The 14,179-nt window shown below is 55.1% G+C and overlaps 2 protein-coding genes across 5 annotated transcripts in view; one reads left to right on the top strand and one right to left on the bottom strand.

Annotated features, from left to right (window-relative positions):
• SYT7 (synaptotagmin 7) overlaps positions 1-14,179 on the bottom strand; it is a 271,753-nt gene that overhangs the window by 168,996 nt on the left and 88,578 nt on the right. The window lies entirely within an intron of this gene.
• Positions 1-14,179, top strand: part of MYRF (myelin regulatory factor) — a 64,080-nt gene that overhangs the window by 25,539 nt on the left and 24,362 nt on the right. For 2 of the 4 annotated variants that reach the window (XM_056353459.1, XM_056353457.1), the window contains exons 2-7: positions 1,627-1,714; positions 2,538-2,864; positions 5,400-5,461; positions 10,848-11,154; positions 11,639-11,811; positions 12,155-12,278. In XM_056353459.1, coding sequence (XP_056209434.1) covers positions 1,627-1,714; positions 2,538-2,864; positions 5,400-5,461; positions 10,848-11,154; positions 11,639-11,811; positions 12,155-12,278 — 1,081 coding nt within the window. The remainder of the gene's footprint in view (positions 1-1,626; positions 1,715-2,537; positions 2,865-5,399; positions 5,462-10,847; positions 11,155-11,638; positions 11,812-12,154; positions 12,279-14,179) is intronic. The other 2 variants (XM_056353458.1, XM_056353460.1) reach the window with 2 other exon arrangements.

Raw genomic sequence — 14,179 nt, 5'->3', positions numbered from 1 at the left:
GATGAGCAAGGGACACAAGCACCGATGGTGGTCACCATCAGTGAACTCTTCCAGTCAACCACAGCTTGAAGCAGGACACCGGTATGGTCGCTACCACATTACTGCGACCTCAGGAGAGGAGGTGGCTGTCACAGAGGAGCACCCCTGCGCTGACCTAGGGTCTGCAGCTGTAGAAGCAAGGTGCTGGCACAGCTGGGCACCTCACAGGCTCTGCCTGCCCTGGCCTCTTCTCGCCATGATGCTAGCCTGGCAGCAGCATCGCCTGGCCCTGCCTCAGAGCACCCTTCCGTCTGCATGGGAGGGCACCACCACCTGCTCCCCCAAGTCGCCGGGCTCTGCTGCGGAGGGACACGGTGCACAAAGGTGCCTCGCAAGTGAGCAGCTGCCCAGGTTTTTTCCCTCTAGCCAGGGTTACTGAGGGAGAGATCCCTCCGTCCGTGCACACACCCTGTCCGTTTGGCAGAATTCCTAGCTGGATTTATTTCTGCCGATTTGCTTGTCTTGGTATGAAAGGGATTTGCAGAGGGGAGAGCTGCAATTGGCCGGGGGCGGGCTGAAACCCCCCGTTCGGGGTTTTGCGGTTCAGTGGGTGACCTTTCCCCAGCGCATGGTCTGCCGGGGGGAGGCGGGGGTCAGGGTCTTCTCCTGGGCAAGGGGATGGCTGCATTACTGTGGAGCCGCGGCGTCTTTCAGGAAGGGCCGTCTTCGTTATCTGAGCTCGGGGGTGGGGGGGTGGGGGGGAGCTGGGCCTTCTCTTCCACTTTCTTGGCAGTGTCTTTGGCACCAAGGGCTGGCACCGACCCCAGAGGGCTGCAGACTCCCACTTCAGAGAGACAGATAAAGAAAGCACTTTCTGTCAACAAAACCCGGCCCAGCTTCCCCAGAACAGGGGAGGGGAGGAGGAGCCCTCTGGGAGAAAGGAGAGGGAAACCCACCGCTTGCCCCTGGAGGAAAGGAGAGGAGGGGAGGGGAGGAGGGCTCCTGCAAGGTCAGGAGCTGATCCAGAGCTGTCATGGCAGCAGTGGAGAAATTCCAGCATGTTCTGCAAAGCCGAGGCAAGGGTCCAAAGGGAAGGAAACCTGCATTCCCAGAGCACCCCCTGAGCCCACGCTTACAGCCCTGCCTCTGCAGGGATCGCTCTCTCCTGTGGGATGCAACGGGGACCCCCTCTGTCAGCCCAGTGAGGCCAGCGGCTCTCGCAGCTCCGCTGACAAAGCTGCTGCAGGCCAGCCAGGGTGGTGGTGGTGGTTGGGCAAGACCTGGCTCTCGTGCTCTGTGGAGCCATGTGTCTTGCATAGCTCAGGCCTGAGCCCATGATCTCCCTTCTCCCACGTGTTCTGAACCTGGCTCTGGGAAGCCCATGTGTCCCACAGACGGCGCTTGCAAATCACTGTTGACAAACCCCACCGGTGTGTCCAGCTTCCCAGGTAGTGTCACCACCCTGGCTTGTCCCACACTCCCCACCTCTGGTCTTACACTGGGATGCAGATGGGTACAGACAGATGGCAGTCCTCAAACTAAAAGGATCTGTTGATCTTCTCAGATCAGTTTCTTGGTGCTTCTGACCTGCAAAGTCTTTTTGTGTCCTTCTCATGGCTCATGCTTCCACCTCCTCTCCCCTCGCAGGCCACGACATTAATGGAGCTCTGGAACCATCTAACATCGACACTAGCATCCTGGAAGAGTACATCAGCAAGGAGGACTCGCCAGATATGTAAGTGCTTCCCCTGCTCCACAGCAGGAACAGCGTTCACTGATGGTTTTTGTGGAGAGATGTTGAGCAATTTCCAGCCCTGCAATTCAAGAAATCATTTGGAAATCCCTGCACCCTGGCTGCGCCTCTGTCCCTCCTAAGGTTCTCCTTTACTGCTCTTTGCTCTCTTACTCATTTCCAGTTCTTCCTCCCATCTTTTCCTGGCTTCCTGCCTTTGAATTTTCCTAATCTTTTCTGTCCTCTCTCTTTCCCCTCCTAAGGACGTCGCAAAAGACTTTTTCTTAATTTGAGCAATGGGAAAGAAAGCACTAGAGGTTCAGTGTGAAAGACTAAATTCCCAGCTCAGCATGAGTGCAGGAAAGGGAAGGGTCTCCCCGTGTGTGCCGACACTGGCAAGAATGGGGGGAGCACACCTGGGGAGCAGAAAAGGTGATCTGGGCTGCAGGGTGGGAGCAGGATCTTTGGGGCTGATGTGACAAAGCGGCTTCCCCGTGCTAGTCTGTAAGCTGAAGCACGGTGAGCAGCTCCTGCTGTCTTCACAAGCTTTGAGGTTGGTGTCCTGGGCACTTCTGGCCTTTCCAACTCCACAGGTGGATTTTGCACCCTTGGGGTTGCATCAGTCGTACCAACCCAGGTGACTGACCTGCCTCCCTGTACGCTCCTGCTGGTGCCACCACAATGCTGCCTGTTTTGCTCTTTTCCGCGTGTCCCAGAGCACCTGAGTGACTCCATCCCCGCTGCTGCATGGCCAAGGAGGGGAGGGGTGGGCAGAAAGTACCATCTACCTGTCCCTCTGCTGAGGTTGTCCCCTTCTCTCTCTCAGCTGTTTCCCTGACATCCCTGCTTCAGCCAGCTATGCACACCCCCAGCCCTCCAGCTCAACCACCATCAACGCGCCTCTTGCCAGCTCCATCGCCAATGTGACCAACCCCGCTTCCAGCGGTTCCCTCCACCTTCCTCCCCCGGGCAGCCAGATCCCAATCCGGCATGGTCCTCCTCTGGCCAACCCTTGCGGACCCGGCTATGGTGCTCACCTCAACTGCAATAACAACAATGGCATGGTGGTGCCCAAGGGCTACCTTGGTGGCCACTGCCTAAACAACGTGGTCCCTCCAATCAAATCAGAGCCCAAGGCCTCCTACGCACCTGGGTAAGTGGGGTTGGGGTGGCAGAACAAGGGCAAATGGTGGGACGAGTGCTCCTCCGGGCCGTGGGGCCAGGAGGGCTGGTGTCATCAGTCCCACAGTGCTTTAACTGCTGGCAGCATCAGTCTATGTGAAGTCCTCGCTGCACAGAGAGATGCTTTTTTGCAAGTGTAGGTCCTGAGCTTTCCTGAAAGTTTAGTTGGTAGATCTTGTCAGAGAGGATCAGTGACATCCCTCACATCTGCAGGTGGCGGCAGAACTGTTGGCCTTGGGTGACCGGGATATCTGTGTGGCACATCTACAAGCATGTGATGGGAGGCTATTGTAGCATGTATGTTTTTTTAAGAAGGAAGAGACACAGAATAAATTTGAACAAGACAAAATTCAGCCTCTAGGATATTCCCATGACTATCCCAGGGAAAGATGTTAACTGGGCAGAGAGATGCGCTTCTCTTGGCCTGATCTTGTGGATGTTCACTCAAGAAAAGAAAAATATGGTATCCGGGATGGATTTCTACTCCTTTGCAAAAAGCTCTGGATGCAGAACTGGTGAGGGGGAAGAGGACGCCTGGGATTGAATATTGCTGATGGACTCAACCGGACAATTAGTCCTGGGAGGAGAAAAGATGTGCTGCCTGCTGTCTGGGATGGTCCTGCCCAGGACAGGCAGGAGGGGAGCGACCCCAGTAGGAGGGCACAGTGACATGGCAGCTGCCATCTGCAGTGGCCAAAAAGGGGCCAGAGACCGTGTCGGTCAGGAGCGGTTTGGCAGGCACGGCACTGCAGCGCTGCCTGGGATGGGGGCTGGCATGTGTGAAACATTACTGCCTGAAGACCCAGGAGGAAGGACATGTCTGCTCTCCTCCTTCTCACACACCTCTCTGATCCGTGCTGCTTTCCTCCAGCCACAGGGGAGTGAAATAAGATTACCTGAAGCTGGACAGATGAAAATCCATGTGTGCAGCAGCATATTCATCAGCAAGAGCCCTTGGCACTGGGCACTAGCCGTGCCAGGAGGAGCTGTGCCATGGTCCAGCCAGTCTCTGCGCCTTCTCTGGTGGAGATGGTGGATGTCAGGGGCAGGGAGGCCATCCGGACTGCCCATCTCTACAAGCCCCTGTCTGGCTTTTCTCCCTCTGCCTTGTGCCATCTAGTGTTGCCAGCAAGTACAGCGTGGCGACTCCTGGACGTGGAAGTCTCCTCCAATGCACTGAACCAATGATTCAGCCATAATGCAGCTCCATTGGGATGACTTTGGCCCTTTGAATGAACTTGAAAAGATCTTCCAGAAAGAGCCAAGCTAAACAAAATTTGCCCTTACTTTATTCCCAGGCCGTGGAGTTCCCCTTCACTGTGCGCCTAGAAGGCTACATACAGCTATGGGGGAACTGTGCCCAAAAGCATGACGTGATGCCTTGTTACGTCCCTTTCTTCTGCATGAATCTGATACTTTCCAGGATGTGAGAGGTCACGAGTAAGGATCATAGCTTGCTATTAGAGGTGGAGACCTTGGTTTGGCTGTAGATGAAGTGGCTGAGCTTTGATGGCAGCATTCCTGCAGCATCCCAGAATGACTCCTCCCCATGGTACTAGGCTTTTCCCAGAGGAGCAATGCCTCACATGTTGGGTACCAACAAACCCTTCCCTTGGACTGGGTGCGTGAATTATGCACCTCTGCACCAGGGTGGTGGAAATTTTACCCTGGCCTGAAGATGTGTGAGGCCCAAGCTTCTGCCACAGTGGGATGCGTGTTGGGGAGGGGGGGGGCTGTGAAAAGGAAAAAGAAAAGTTGGTTCAAATGAATGTCCAAGGAGGTGCTTTGGAAATAGCTGGAGACCCCGGCTGCCTGGAGTCTGTGCTGGCTAGAGGTGAAATAAGGAAGGATGCAGGAGCTAACGAACTCCCTGCAGTGCATCTGCGCTGCCACCGCACATGACAGGGCTGGTCCTCAGTCTGCTGTCCCCAAGCCATGGGGGTGCTGGAGAAGGCAGCTGAGAGCTCCCCCTTTTATTTGATTGCATTTTGCAGTCAGGGGCAAATCATGCTCCTGATGATGCTGCAGTGGAACCAGGGTGATCCAGCCAGCAGCTGTGGTGGTGCTCAGGTTCGTACAGGTCACAAGGCAGAATCCATCCCATGGGCTTCTCAGCCTCCACTTTTGTGCATCAGAGCCCAGGACCCAGCCCAGCTCCCCCAGAGCCTCCCATTTACCCATGGTGAAGCACATGGTCTTTCTCTGGGGAACAGATATGTTTCTGTTTGGCTTCTTTTAACTGGAGGTCTCACTGGCAGGTCAGCAAAATGTCTCTCCCTGCTCCTGAGGTCTAGGGAGCCGTCATGGGGGAGCAGGGGAGCAGTGACAGCTATGGCAGTCCCGAGCTTGTCAGCTGGACGTGCCCAGGGTGACAGGGATCTGCTGTGGGCACAGCTGGGGTTTCCAACCGGAGCCTGGAGGGTGCTTTGCTCAAACTAGACCTATTGGTTGTGCTGGAAACTGGTTTAAAATGACTTTCCCTTCTCTTTTCCCCATTGTGCTGCAGCACTTTGCCTGACTCTCCCCCGGACTCTGGATCAGAAGCCTACTCCCCTCAGCAGGTGAATGGTAAGTGCTTAAAAGAGAGAGAGGGGAGGAGGAAAAATAATAATAATAATAATAATAATAATCCAAACCCCAAACTCAACATCCTCCCCCTCTTTGTTCTGTGAAAGTGGTTGGCTCTGAAATCTTTATCAGACGGGAGAAAACAGGCGGCTGCAATACGTGGGGAGATTATCAGTTAGTAAATATCCCTAGACTTTCGCCTATTGTTCTGCTGCTAGTCTTTGCAAGGGGGGAGAGCGAGCGAGAGAGGGAACAGGAGAGAAGGCAAGGTGGGAATCCACTTACACGGGGAGAGATTGGCGGTGTGGCTTGTCCCTGGGCAGGGTGGGATGTGGAGCCTGTGAGCCTCCTTGTCCTGCCCTCTGCCTCGGGTGAGCCAAAGGCAAGGAGTGGGAGCGCGTCCCTGAAATGGAGCCTGGCTCGGGGAGACAGAAATGAACCCGCCGTTCAGCAGTAAGTTCCTTCCCAGCCCTTCCCTCCCTTCCAGTGGGGCCAGCTGAGCCTGGGGGTCTTCTGCTCCCCCTGCGAAGGGCAGAGAGAGCTGGGTGCCCCCGAGGTGCAGGCAGGGTCACTGCCAGACCCTCCCTGGGGAAGCCACCGAGCGTTATTCGGTTCCTCTGGTGACCTTCACTGCTCTTCGGTGGAAGAAACTCCTTGGTGAGGAAGGAAGGTTGCTTCTGGTCTCCCTTCCCCCTCGGCAGCAGCACCCTCTTCCCCAGGCTCCAGCCCAGTCCCCACCAGGAACAGCGCCTGCTCTCTTTTTTTTTGATGGAAGAGGTCAAGAGTTCTGTTTATCTTGCTAAAAAAAATCCCTGGAATTCCTCCTGGCCCTTCCTTAAATATAACAAAGAGGCCGGGTTGCTCACCACAGGGAGAGCTGCTTTGACGTGCTGGTGGAGCAGCAGCACCTCTGCTTCGGGAGGAGAGAAGGCTCCGGAGAGCACCCACAAAGCAGGTCCTTCCTGGCAAGGGAAGGATCACACTCCTGGACCTTTTTTTTCCCTGGAGCTCGGAGCACAAAGCATGGGCCCTGCGTTTCACAAAGGCATCAGCCCCTGTTCCGGCCCTGGTTAGAAGCCTGTGGAAATTGCAATATGCTGTGGGCACAGTGAAGATGCAGTGTCTGCTGTGAGGGCATGTTCTTGGACGCTCATGCATGGGTTGCCCCTTGAATGATGCACAAGGTCTCCCAGTTTGTACACGAGCCGCCAGTGCCAAGGCTGGCCGTGCTGCAGGGTCAGGACATTCACTTAAGATGCTTCTTAAGAAACACATTTCTTGCCGTGTTTCACAGGGGAGGACATGAGGCTCCTCTCCCAGCCCTGAGGCTGCTGTCCTTCTGTGCGGGCTTGATCTCCAAGAGTTGTTCTGAGGCTGTTGGAAGTTGGGTCCATCAGTTGGGCTGAGTGGTGCCAAAGCTGGCTGGCTGGTTGCGTTGCTGAGCCGTGCTCATCTTTGCTCTAAGTTACGCGTGTGGAAGTTGAGTTCTGGTCAGGATGGCAGGAGCAAAGCTGGGTAAGGGTATGGCGTGCCCCATACCATCAATACCTGGCTGAAAATCAGAAATACTCTGTCCCAGGGATGTTGCCTGGCAGCCCCGGCCACTGCAGGAAAGCAAGGCTGCTCCTTGGTCCTGATCTCCAAACTCCCGAGGATGGAGACCTCCCCATCTCCCTGGAGCCCTCGTGCTTGGCCAGGCTGTCCCTGAGACAGCTCCAGAAAGGAGGCTGGCCAGGGAGCAGGACCCTCCTGCGAGCGTGGGCAGAGGAATCCAGTCCGATGTGTGCTGGAAAAGTGCCCTGAGAGATCTCGGCAGGTAGCAGAAAGCCTTTGAAGGGAGCAGGATGGGTGGAAGCAGCCCTGCCCCAGCAGCCCTCAGTAGGAGGGCTCAGCATGAATATATCTCACTTTTCCAGTCCTCGCAACGGGAGGAGTTTTCTGATTCCTGGTCAAATCCTTTGGCCTCATTGGTCAGCCACAGCCTGGCTGTTCAGAGAGCAAAGTCCATCCATCCAGCCCAGCGCCTGGCTCAAGGCTGCCTGGTGGCACCTGCTTGGGGGGGCAGGACCCAGCAGGTACCTTCCCTGCTATCCCCCTCCACGTCCCCTGTAGTAGGGCCCTGGACGTGTTTTCTCTCACCTGTGCTTTGCTGGTGTTTAGCTTAAGCAGATGTCCACAGCAGGGTGCAAAGAAGCTTTGTCTTGCACTTAAACCACCTGCAAAGTTACAGTCCCTCCCCACCCCTGGGTTTCTTTATGTACCCCAGGGCCAAATGCCCCCGGACATGGTCGCTCTTCTCTGCAAAGACCTTGGTACCCTGTGGGGACACCTGTAGGTGCAGGCTCATGCAGACACACCTCCAGCCATTAGGCAAAAGCTGTGAAAACAGATGAGCTTTGTCCTGATGAAGAAAAGGTGGGTGGAGGCTGGTTCTGTGGGGCTGGGGACCAGGCTGTGTGCTTCCCAGCGGCAGGGAAGCCTGCTGAAGAGCTCCTGCTCCAGGGCCGTGTATCAGCCGCACGTTTTGTCACTGCCTGGAACTTTCCAGTTTCTCTCAGGTGATGTTCTTCAGCTGGGTATCAGCACCAGGCTTGCTGATTTTTTGACTAGACTTGTCCGAGCGTTGTTTGTCGGCATTGATGCTGGATGCTGGGAAGGTCTCAGGAGGGTAACAGGAGTTTAGCTGGTCTTTTTGCCGTTATTTAAAGACCGTGCTGTCAATCTCCTTAGCAAGCACAGGCTTTTGGAATGGTATTGAGATCTGTTTTAATTCTAGGATGGGAGGGAAGGACTTCCATGCAGGAGAAATGTTAAACTTCCTCATAAGGCTTCTATTTCCTGCTTCTCCAGGACCTGCCTGTTAATGCCTCAAACACCCACTCACCTACATCCAGGATGTTCACTCGCATTTTCCTGGGAAAATTTGTAAATTCTTTCAGGTTATATTTTTCTCAGCATGACATCTTTAGCATGCACTGTTCTGAGAAGTTTCTCTCACATGTAAAATCTTGAGATATTTCTATGCACAGATTTTCCTGCGTAGGTCTGCTCACAGTCTCTGTCAGCTCATTTCTCATGTGCCTTGCACTAAAGCTGGTGATCGTTCTTTTAGTTTTCCTGTGGTTTTTTTTTTCACTGCGTTTCTTCACTTGCAGAATCTGGTGGTGGAAGGGTTTGATTATGCTAAAGAAGCATGTTCCAACTGAAAATTTTCTTCTCTTTACAGTTTCTTTCTCCTCTGTACAGCTTCTTCAGTGAGGAAGAAGCTGGCGTAAGAGATTACAGTTCATCAGACTCAGGTCTTTGCCTTCCACTTGCTCATGGCACAAACTCCTTCTTTTCTTTCTTAGAGTGTGTTAAAACATAAAAAGAAGCTGCTGAAATGATGCCAATGCTGACTGTTCCCAGAAAGTCCGAGTAGGCACTTAATCCTGTCATTCTGGCTGAGCTCTGACGAGAATGGTATTAAAACTTCACCGGTGTGGTCACTAGTGCGACGGGTCCCCCAGAGCTGTAGGCAATGTGGTACAAACAGCTGAGTTCAGAGAAGATGGAAATCGTGTCCTGCTCCATCTGAGCACTGAGCCTGTCCGAGTCTTGCCAGCACACCAACTTTCTCACCAATGCCTGTGTGGTTTTTCTTTCATAGAATCATTCATATTATTTCCTTCACTCACCAATTTCTAGTCATTCTCAAGGCACGTTGGGTGAGATTTAACCACATTACTTTGCTTTGCATGCTTTACTTTTTTGCTCTTAGCCTCCAAAAGTGTTTTGGTTCTAGCAAAAGCCCTCGGCTGAGCTGTTCGCCCTCGCTGCATGTTGGGCTCACAGCTACCCGGGGGCTGCAGCTGCAGACAGGCAGGCAGATTTGCATGCCCCTGCACGCACCCGCCTTTCTTTTGATGGTGATATAGTCAAATCGACCCTAAGCACGGCATGGCTTTAGTATCCAGTCCCAAATGGAGGAGGAGAATGGTAGGATCACATTTGAATGTCATTTTTTGTATATTGAAATGTAGAGATCAAAGTCTCCTTCTGGTTTAAATTTAAAAAAAAACAAGTGCCCTCATGGAAATCCTAAGTGGTGATGCTGGTGACCTGGAGGTGTTCAGGTCATTCAGTTCTCTCTTCTCTAGTTGTTCCCATGCCCATCTCTGCTCTTGTTGGAGACACACAACCAGTGTCCTCACGTGGTGGTACTCCAGCACAGCAATGAGCCGCCTTTGGTGCCTCTGGCCCAAGCTGTGGGCGTCCTTGGCACATCTCTCTGCTGGGACTGCAGAGGAGATGAGGCAATGCACCAAGCTGAGACCCCCAGCTCTCGGCTGACTAGGCTTTGTGGGATGAATCCCACCCTTGGCTTCTCAAGGCTCTGTCAGTGGCTGGGAGTTTGTTTTCTTGGCAGGGTGTTGTGGCCCCACAGCTACAAGGAGCTCTGGCATCATGAAGTGGGCTTTCTTTGCCACAAGAGCATGTTGCTGGGCACTTCTCTTGCGCTGTGCCCAGAATCCATAAAATTAAGCAAAGTTCAGGTACTTCAGGTGCTTTCTCTCCAGCTCCGCATCTCCAGGCACAGGCTTCAGACCCTGTTGCTGACTGTTGAACCTTTGCCCCCAGCTGTGCTTTCTTGGTCCGTGCAGTTCCTCGGTGCTGGAATATTGTGGTTGGTGGATTTTCTGTTTGAATGGAAATACAAAGCCAAGACAAAAGCTGCCTGGGAATTCCTAGAGGCATGCCTTTGGTGCAGAGCATCCACTTGAGATACCTAGGTTTAGCAAATATCAGGACTGTTTGTGGGAAATGGTCCCTGTTGTCACCCAGCCTGAGGACCTGGTTGCCTTTGGTGTTTTGGTTCTTTGAGCTTCGAGATGCTGGGCCTTGCCTGCTCCCCTCGTGCTTACCCCTTCCAGTCTCACCTCTTCTCAGCAGAGGTGCAGCACAAGACACCTGGTTTCGTAGCGTTGTGTGTCCCTTTCTCAGCTGGCCAGCCGGGCCCTGCTGGGTCCCTGCTCTGTACGTACCCCTTGGACAGACTCTGATGCTGACAGCAAAGGCTTCTGGCGTGAGAAAGGGAGCGTGCTGCTCTGGTTCTGCTGGGGAGCCCTGGCCGTGTCTGGGGGGTGCTGGGGCCATTGAGGAACCTGGGAAGAGGAGTCAGTGGAGGGCAAGGTGGCCACTGCAAGGCGGAGGGGGTGGCTGAGGAGACGTGGCCATGCCGGGGCTAGGCAGAAGAGGCAGGGAGGTGCAGGCTCATGGAGGTAACCAGGACTGGGACGGTTCAGGGGGAGGGCAGTGCTGTGTCTGTGCTGGACCTGGGCTTAGGGAACACAGCGCGTGGCCCTACCTGCTGGTCTAACAGCTATTACCCTTTCTCTCTTTCAAGATCCTCACCTCCTCCGGACCATGACCCCCGAAAACATGTGCCACATGACTCCCCCTTCTCGCCTGGAGCACCCTCCGCCACCGCCTCCGCCTCCACCACCCCACCTTCAGGGTCCCCCGCCACCACCCCCTCACCCACACCAGCAGCAGCACAACCCTCACTACCCCAGCCTGCAGCGAGACATGTACATGAAGGCTGAGCCCCTGATGCCACCGTACGGCATCGGGCAGGGCATGGCGCCTGCCGACCTCCACCATGCCCAGCAGTCGCAGATGCTGCACCAGCTACTCCAGCAACATGGAGCAGAGTAAGGCCTCAGGGTGCTGGGGATTTTCAGAGCTATTTGTGTGATTTGGGAAGGGGGGATGAGGGAATGGGATGCTGGGGGCTTGCAGAATGCATGAGCAGAATTACTGGGTTTAACTGCAAGTTAAGGAGTGTGCACCAGTTCTGTGGGAGTGAGCTGGGGAAGCATTGAGGAGGGGGTGACCTAAAGTGTGGGGCAGAGGTTTGCAGTGCATCGTTCAGAGTCGGGTGGTGGGGACAGATAAGAGGAAAGCAAAAGTGCAGCTCAGCACATGGATGGCACAGAGCTTGGCTCTCACAGGGCGAGTGGGCACAGCCTTGTGGGAGAAGGTGGTGACAGTGCTGAAGGAGCCTGCGGCTCCCTGCAGGAAGGTTTTGGTTTTTCTGTGAGGTCCCAGCTTTTTCCTGGTCACAGGCTGCGGGGTCGTTACCTCTCCACCTCTTGCTTTCCTGCTCAGCCTTTGCTTTCCCACGGGTCTCTGCAGCCTCCCGGTGCACCCTGCCAAGAAGCGGAAACACTCCGAGTCGCCCCCCAACACCCTCAATGCACAGATGCTCAACGGGCTGATAAAGCAGGAGCCAGGTATGGGGTCCGTGCCACTCAACCCTGACAGAGTCCAAACGCCTCCCTGGCACCAGCCGGGAGCGCTTTCACCAGGTATGTGGTTTCTGCCCCCCTCCCCATCCCCCTTCCCTTAATACCCTCAGCACACAAACCCCTGCTGCCAGCCCGGGCACCCCGCTGGGCCAGGGCGCTCGGGAGGAGGGCACGTGGGCACCCCAGGGTGCCAGCTGGTGGGGCTCACCCCGGCTGGGCCCCCAGGAGGAGGGCAGGGTGGTGAGTTCTTCCTGGCCCAGACCTCATGCCCGTGGCGGTGCCCTGGCAGTCAGGAGGCAAGCTTCAGGCCAGCCGCAAAGGCAATGCCCGTTGCTTCCTTGTGCTCTGATCCAGCTGGATTGCTGTTGGAGTGACTGAAATAGGTGTTTTCCCCTCACTGCAGGCCTGATTCAAGATAATGACAGCTTGAATGGCTCCTACTTGGATCCCAACTACCAGTCTATAAAGTGGCAGCCACATCAACAGAACAAGTGGGCAACCTTGTATGATGCCAACTACAAAGAACTGTAAGTAATTCATCCACCTTCAGAGAAAGGCAGGTTCACCTTTCCTGTATGAGTGGCAAGGGGTTGGGGGCATTGTACTCACAAGACGGGACAAGGATCTCCCCGGGCTCCCCCTTGTCCTCTCCTGTCACCTGCTGATCTCTGCTTGCCTGCGCTGTGGTGGAGATACTCTTCCCACTGTGCCTTTGCCATGGAGAAAGTCACTGCTCTGCACTTCTGCAGGGCTGGTGGAAGGTTAAGGGATGGGGCTGGCGCTGCAGGAGCCAGCAGAAGGCAGGTCAGGAGCCAGCAGAAGGCAGGTCAGGAGCCAGAAGGCGGCAGGTCAGGAGCCCCTCAGACCTTGGTCTGCCGTGGAGGGTTGCACTGGTAACTACAGCCTTGCCTGGAGTGTGGTCTGGACCAGCAGCACCCTTTCCTCCTGCCCAGGCTTGACCAAGGTCCTGGGTTTTAAAAAAGTATTAGAGGATTTCCTAGACAATGCATAGCATGGATGACTGGAGGTAATCTAGAGCCACTTCAGCACAGCTTGAGAGCAGCATGGAAAGGAGCCTGAGGAGGAGGAGGAGTGGGAGTAGTTGAAGGGCAGAGGAGGAAAGGAGGAGAGAAAGAAAAGAAGGGGGAAGGGGCTGAGGCAAGCTGGGAAGCCAGAAGGGGCAGCGAGGTGGCAGAGGCAAAGGCAGTAGGTGGAGAGGAAAGCTGGTGTGGCTGAGGCCGGCAGGGGAGCAGACAGCGGCTGGTGGGGTGGTGGGGCTGCATGGGGCTGGAGGGGGGCTGGGGCAGGGAAGGGTGGAGGCAGCGTGTGGACAAGCTGCGTAGGGAAAGAGGAGTGCTCATGAGGAAACCGCTCTGGATCCTCCCTGCATTCCTTGGAGGTGACAGAGAGCTGGTAAGCAGCAGGCTGGGTTCCAGGAACCGCTTGCCGAGCAAACGAACCCCCCTGTTTCCCCTCCTTTTTGCACAGCCAGTGGCTGGTAGGGGTCCTCTCAGGGAGCGTGGAGGAGTGGGCGCTCTGATGTCTGTGATACCGAATAACACAAGACTATTACCATGCCTTGCCTGGATGGTGCTTAGAACGGGAGCCAAGGACCCCAGGCGAGGCCAGTCGTGGAGGCAGGATGGGATCAGTGATGTGCAGGGAAGCTGCTGCTGCAAGCCCCAGCCCTCCTGCACACAGTTCTCCTCAGCCAGCCCTAGTCCTTGTACCATCTTTAAGGCAGACCAGGTGGTGACTGAGGCATGCCATGGGTTGTTGGGGCACGCCATGGGTTGTTGAGGCATGCCAGGGTTGTTCCCCTGTGCAGAAGTGGCTATTGGAGTTGGTTACTTCTTTGGGGACATCCTGTCATTTGCACAGGCTGTTTGTGGCTGTTTCCCCAGCCACAGCAATAGAGGGTTAATCTGGGGAGCTGGTTACTTCTGGTTTACCAGACTGTTTCCATAAGGGAAACATCTCCTACCTTCAGGTGGAATGTCAGCTACTTCTGGGAACTTGTGAGCAGCTCCACGGTCCAGTCCTGCTCTCCACCATCAGTTTGCTTTTCTGTGGGGGGCAGGATGGGGGAAGCCAGCTATCCCTCGTGGAGCGTGCACACCCCACAATCCCCAGTTCCTGCGTTCCCGCACAGGGCAGTGTTTGCATCCAGCCCCCACCTCCTCTGAACGCTGCCTGGACACGTCATCTCCATGGTTTGGTTTTCAGGGCATGGGTGTCACTGCGTGGTTGTGACGCTGCCGGTTTTCTACCCAACAAAGTCACCTTTGCCTTTTGCTGCTGTTCTTGCTTCTCCCAGGCTCTGGTTTTGTGCTAGTACTGCCTCCCACCTGTGAGTCTCAGTATCTTTGCCCTCTGTCAAAGGATTTTGGAGAAGTGGAGGCAGCAGAAGTGAACCTCTCCTCTCTAA

Source organism: Falco biarmicus, chromosome 10 (genome assembly GCF_023638135.1).
Source record: "Falco biarmicus isolate bFalBia1 chromosome 10, bFalBia1.pri, whole genome shotgun sequence".
Taxonomy (NCBI): Eukaryota; Metazoa; Chordata; class Aves; order Falconiformes; family Falconidae; genus Falco; species Falco biarmicus.
This window is presented reverse-complemented; position numbering and strand designations above follow the sequence as displayed.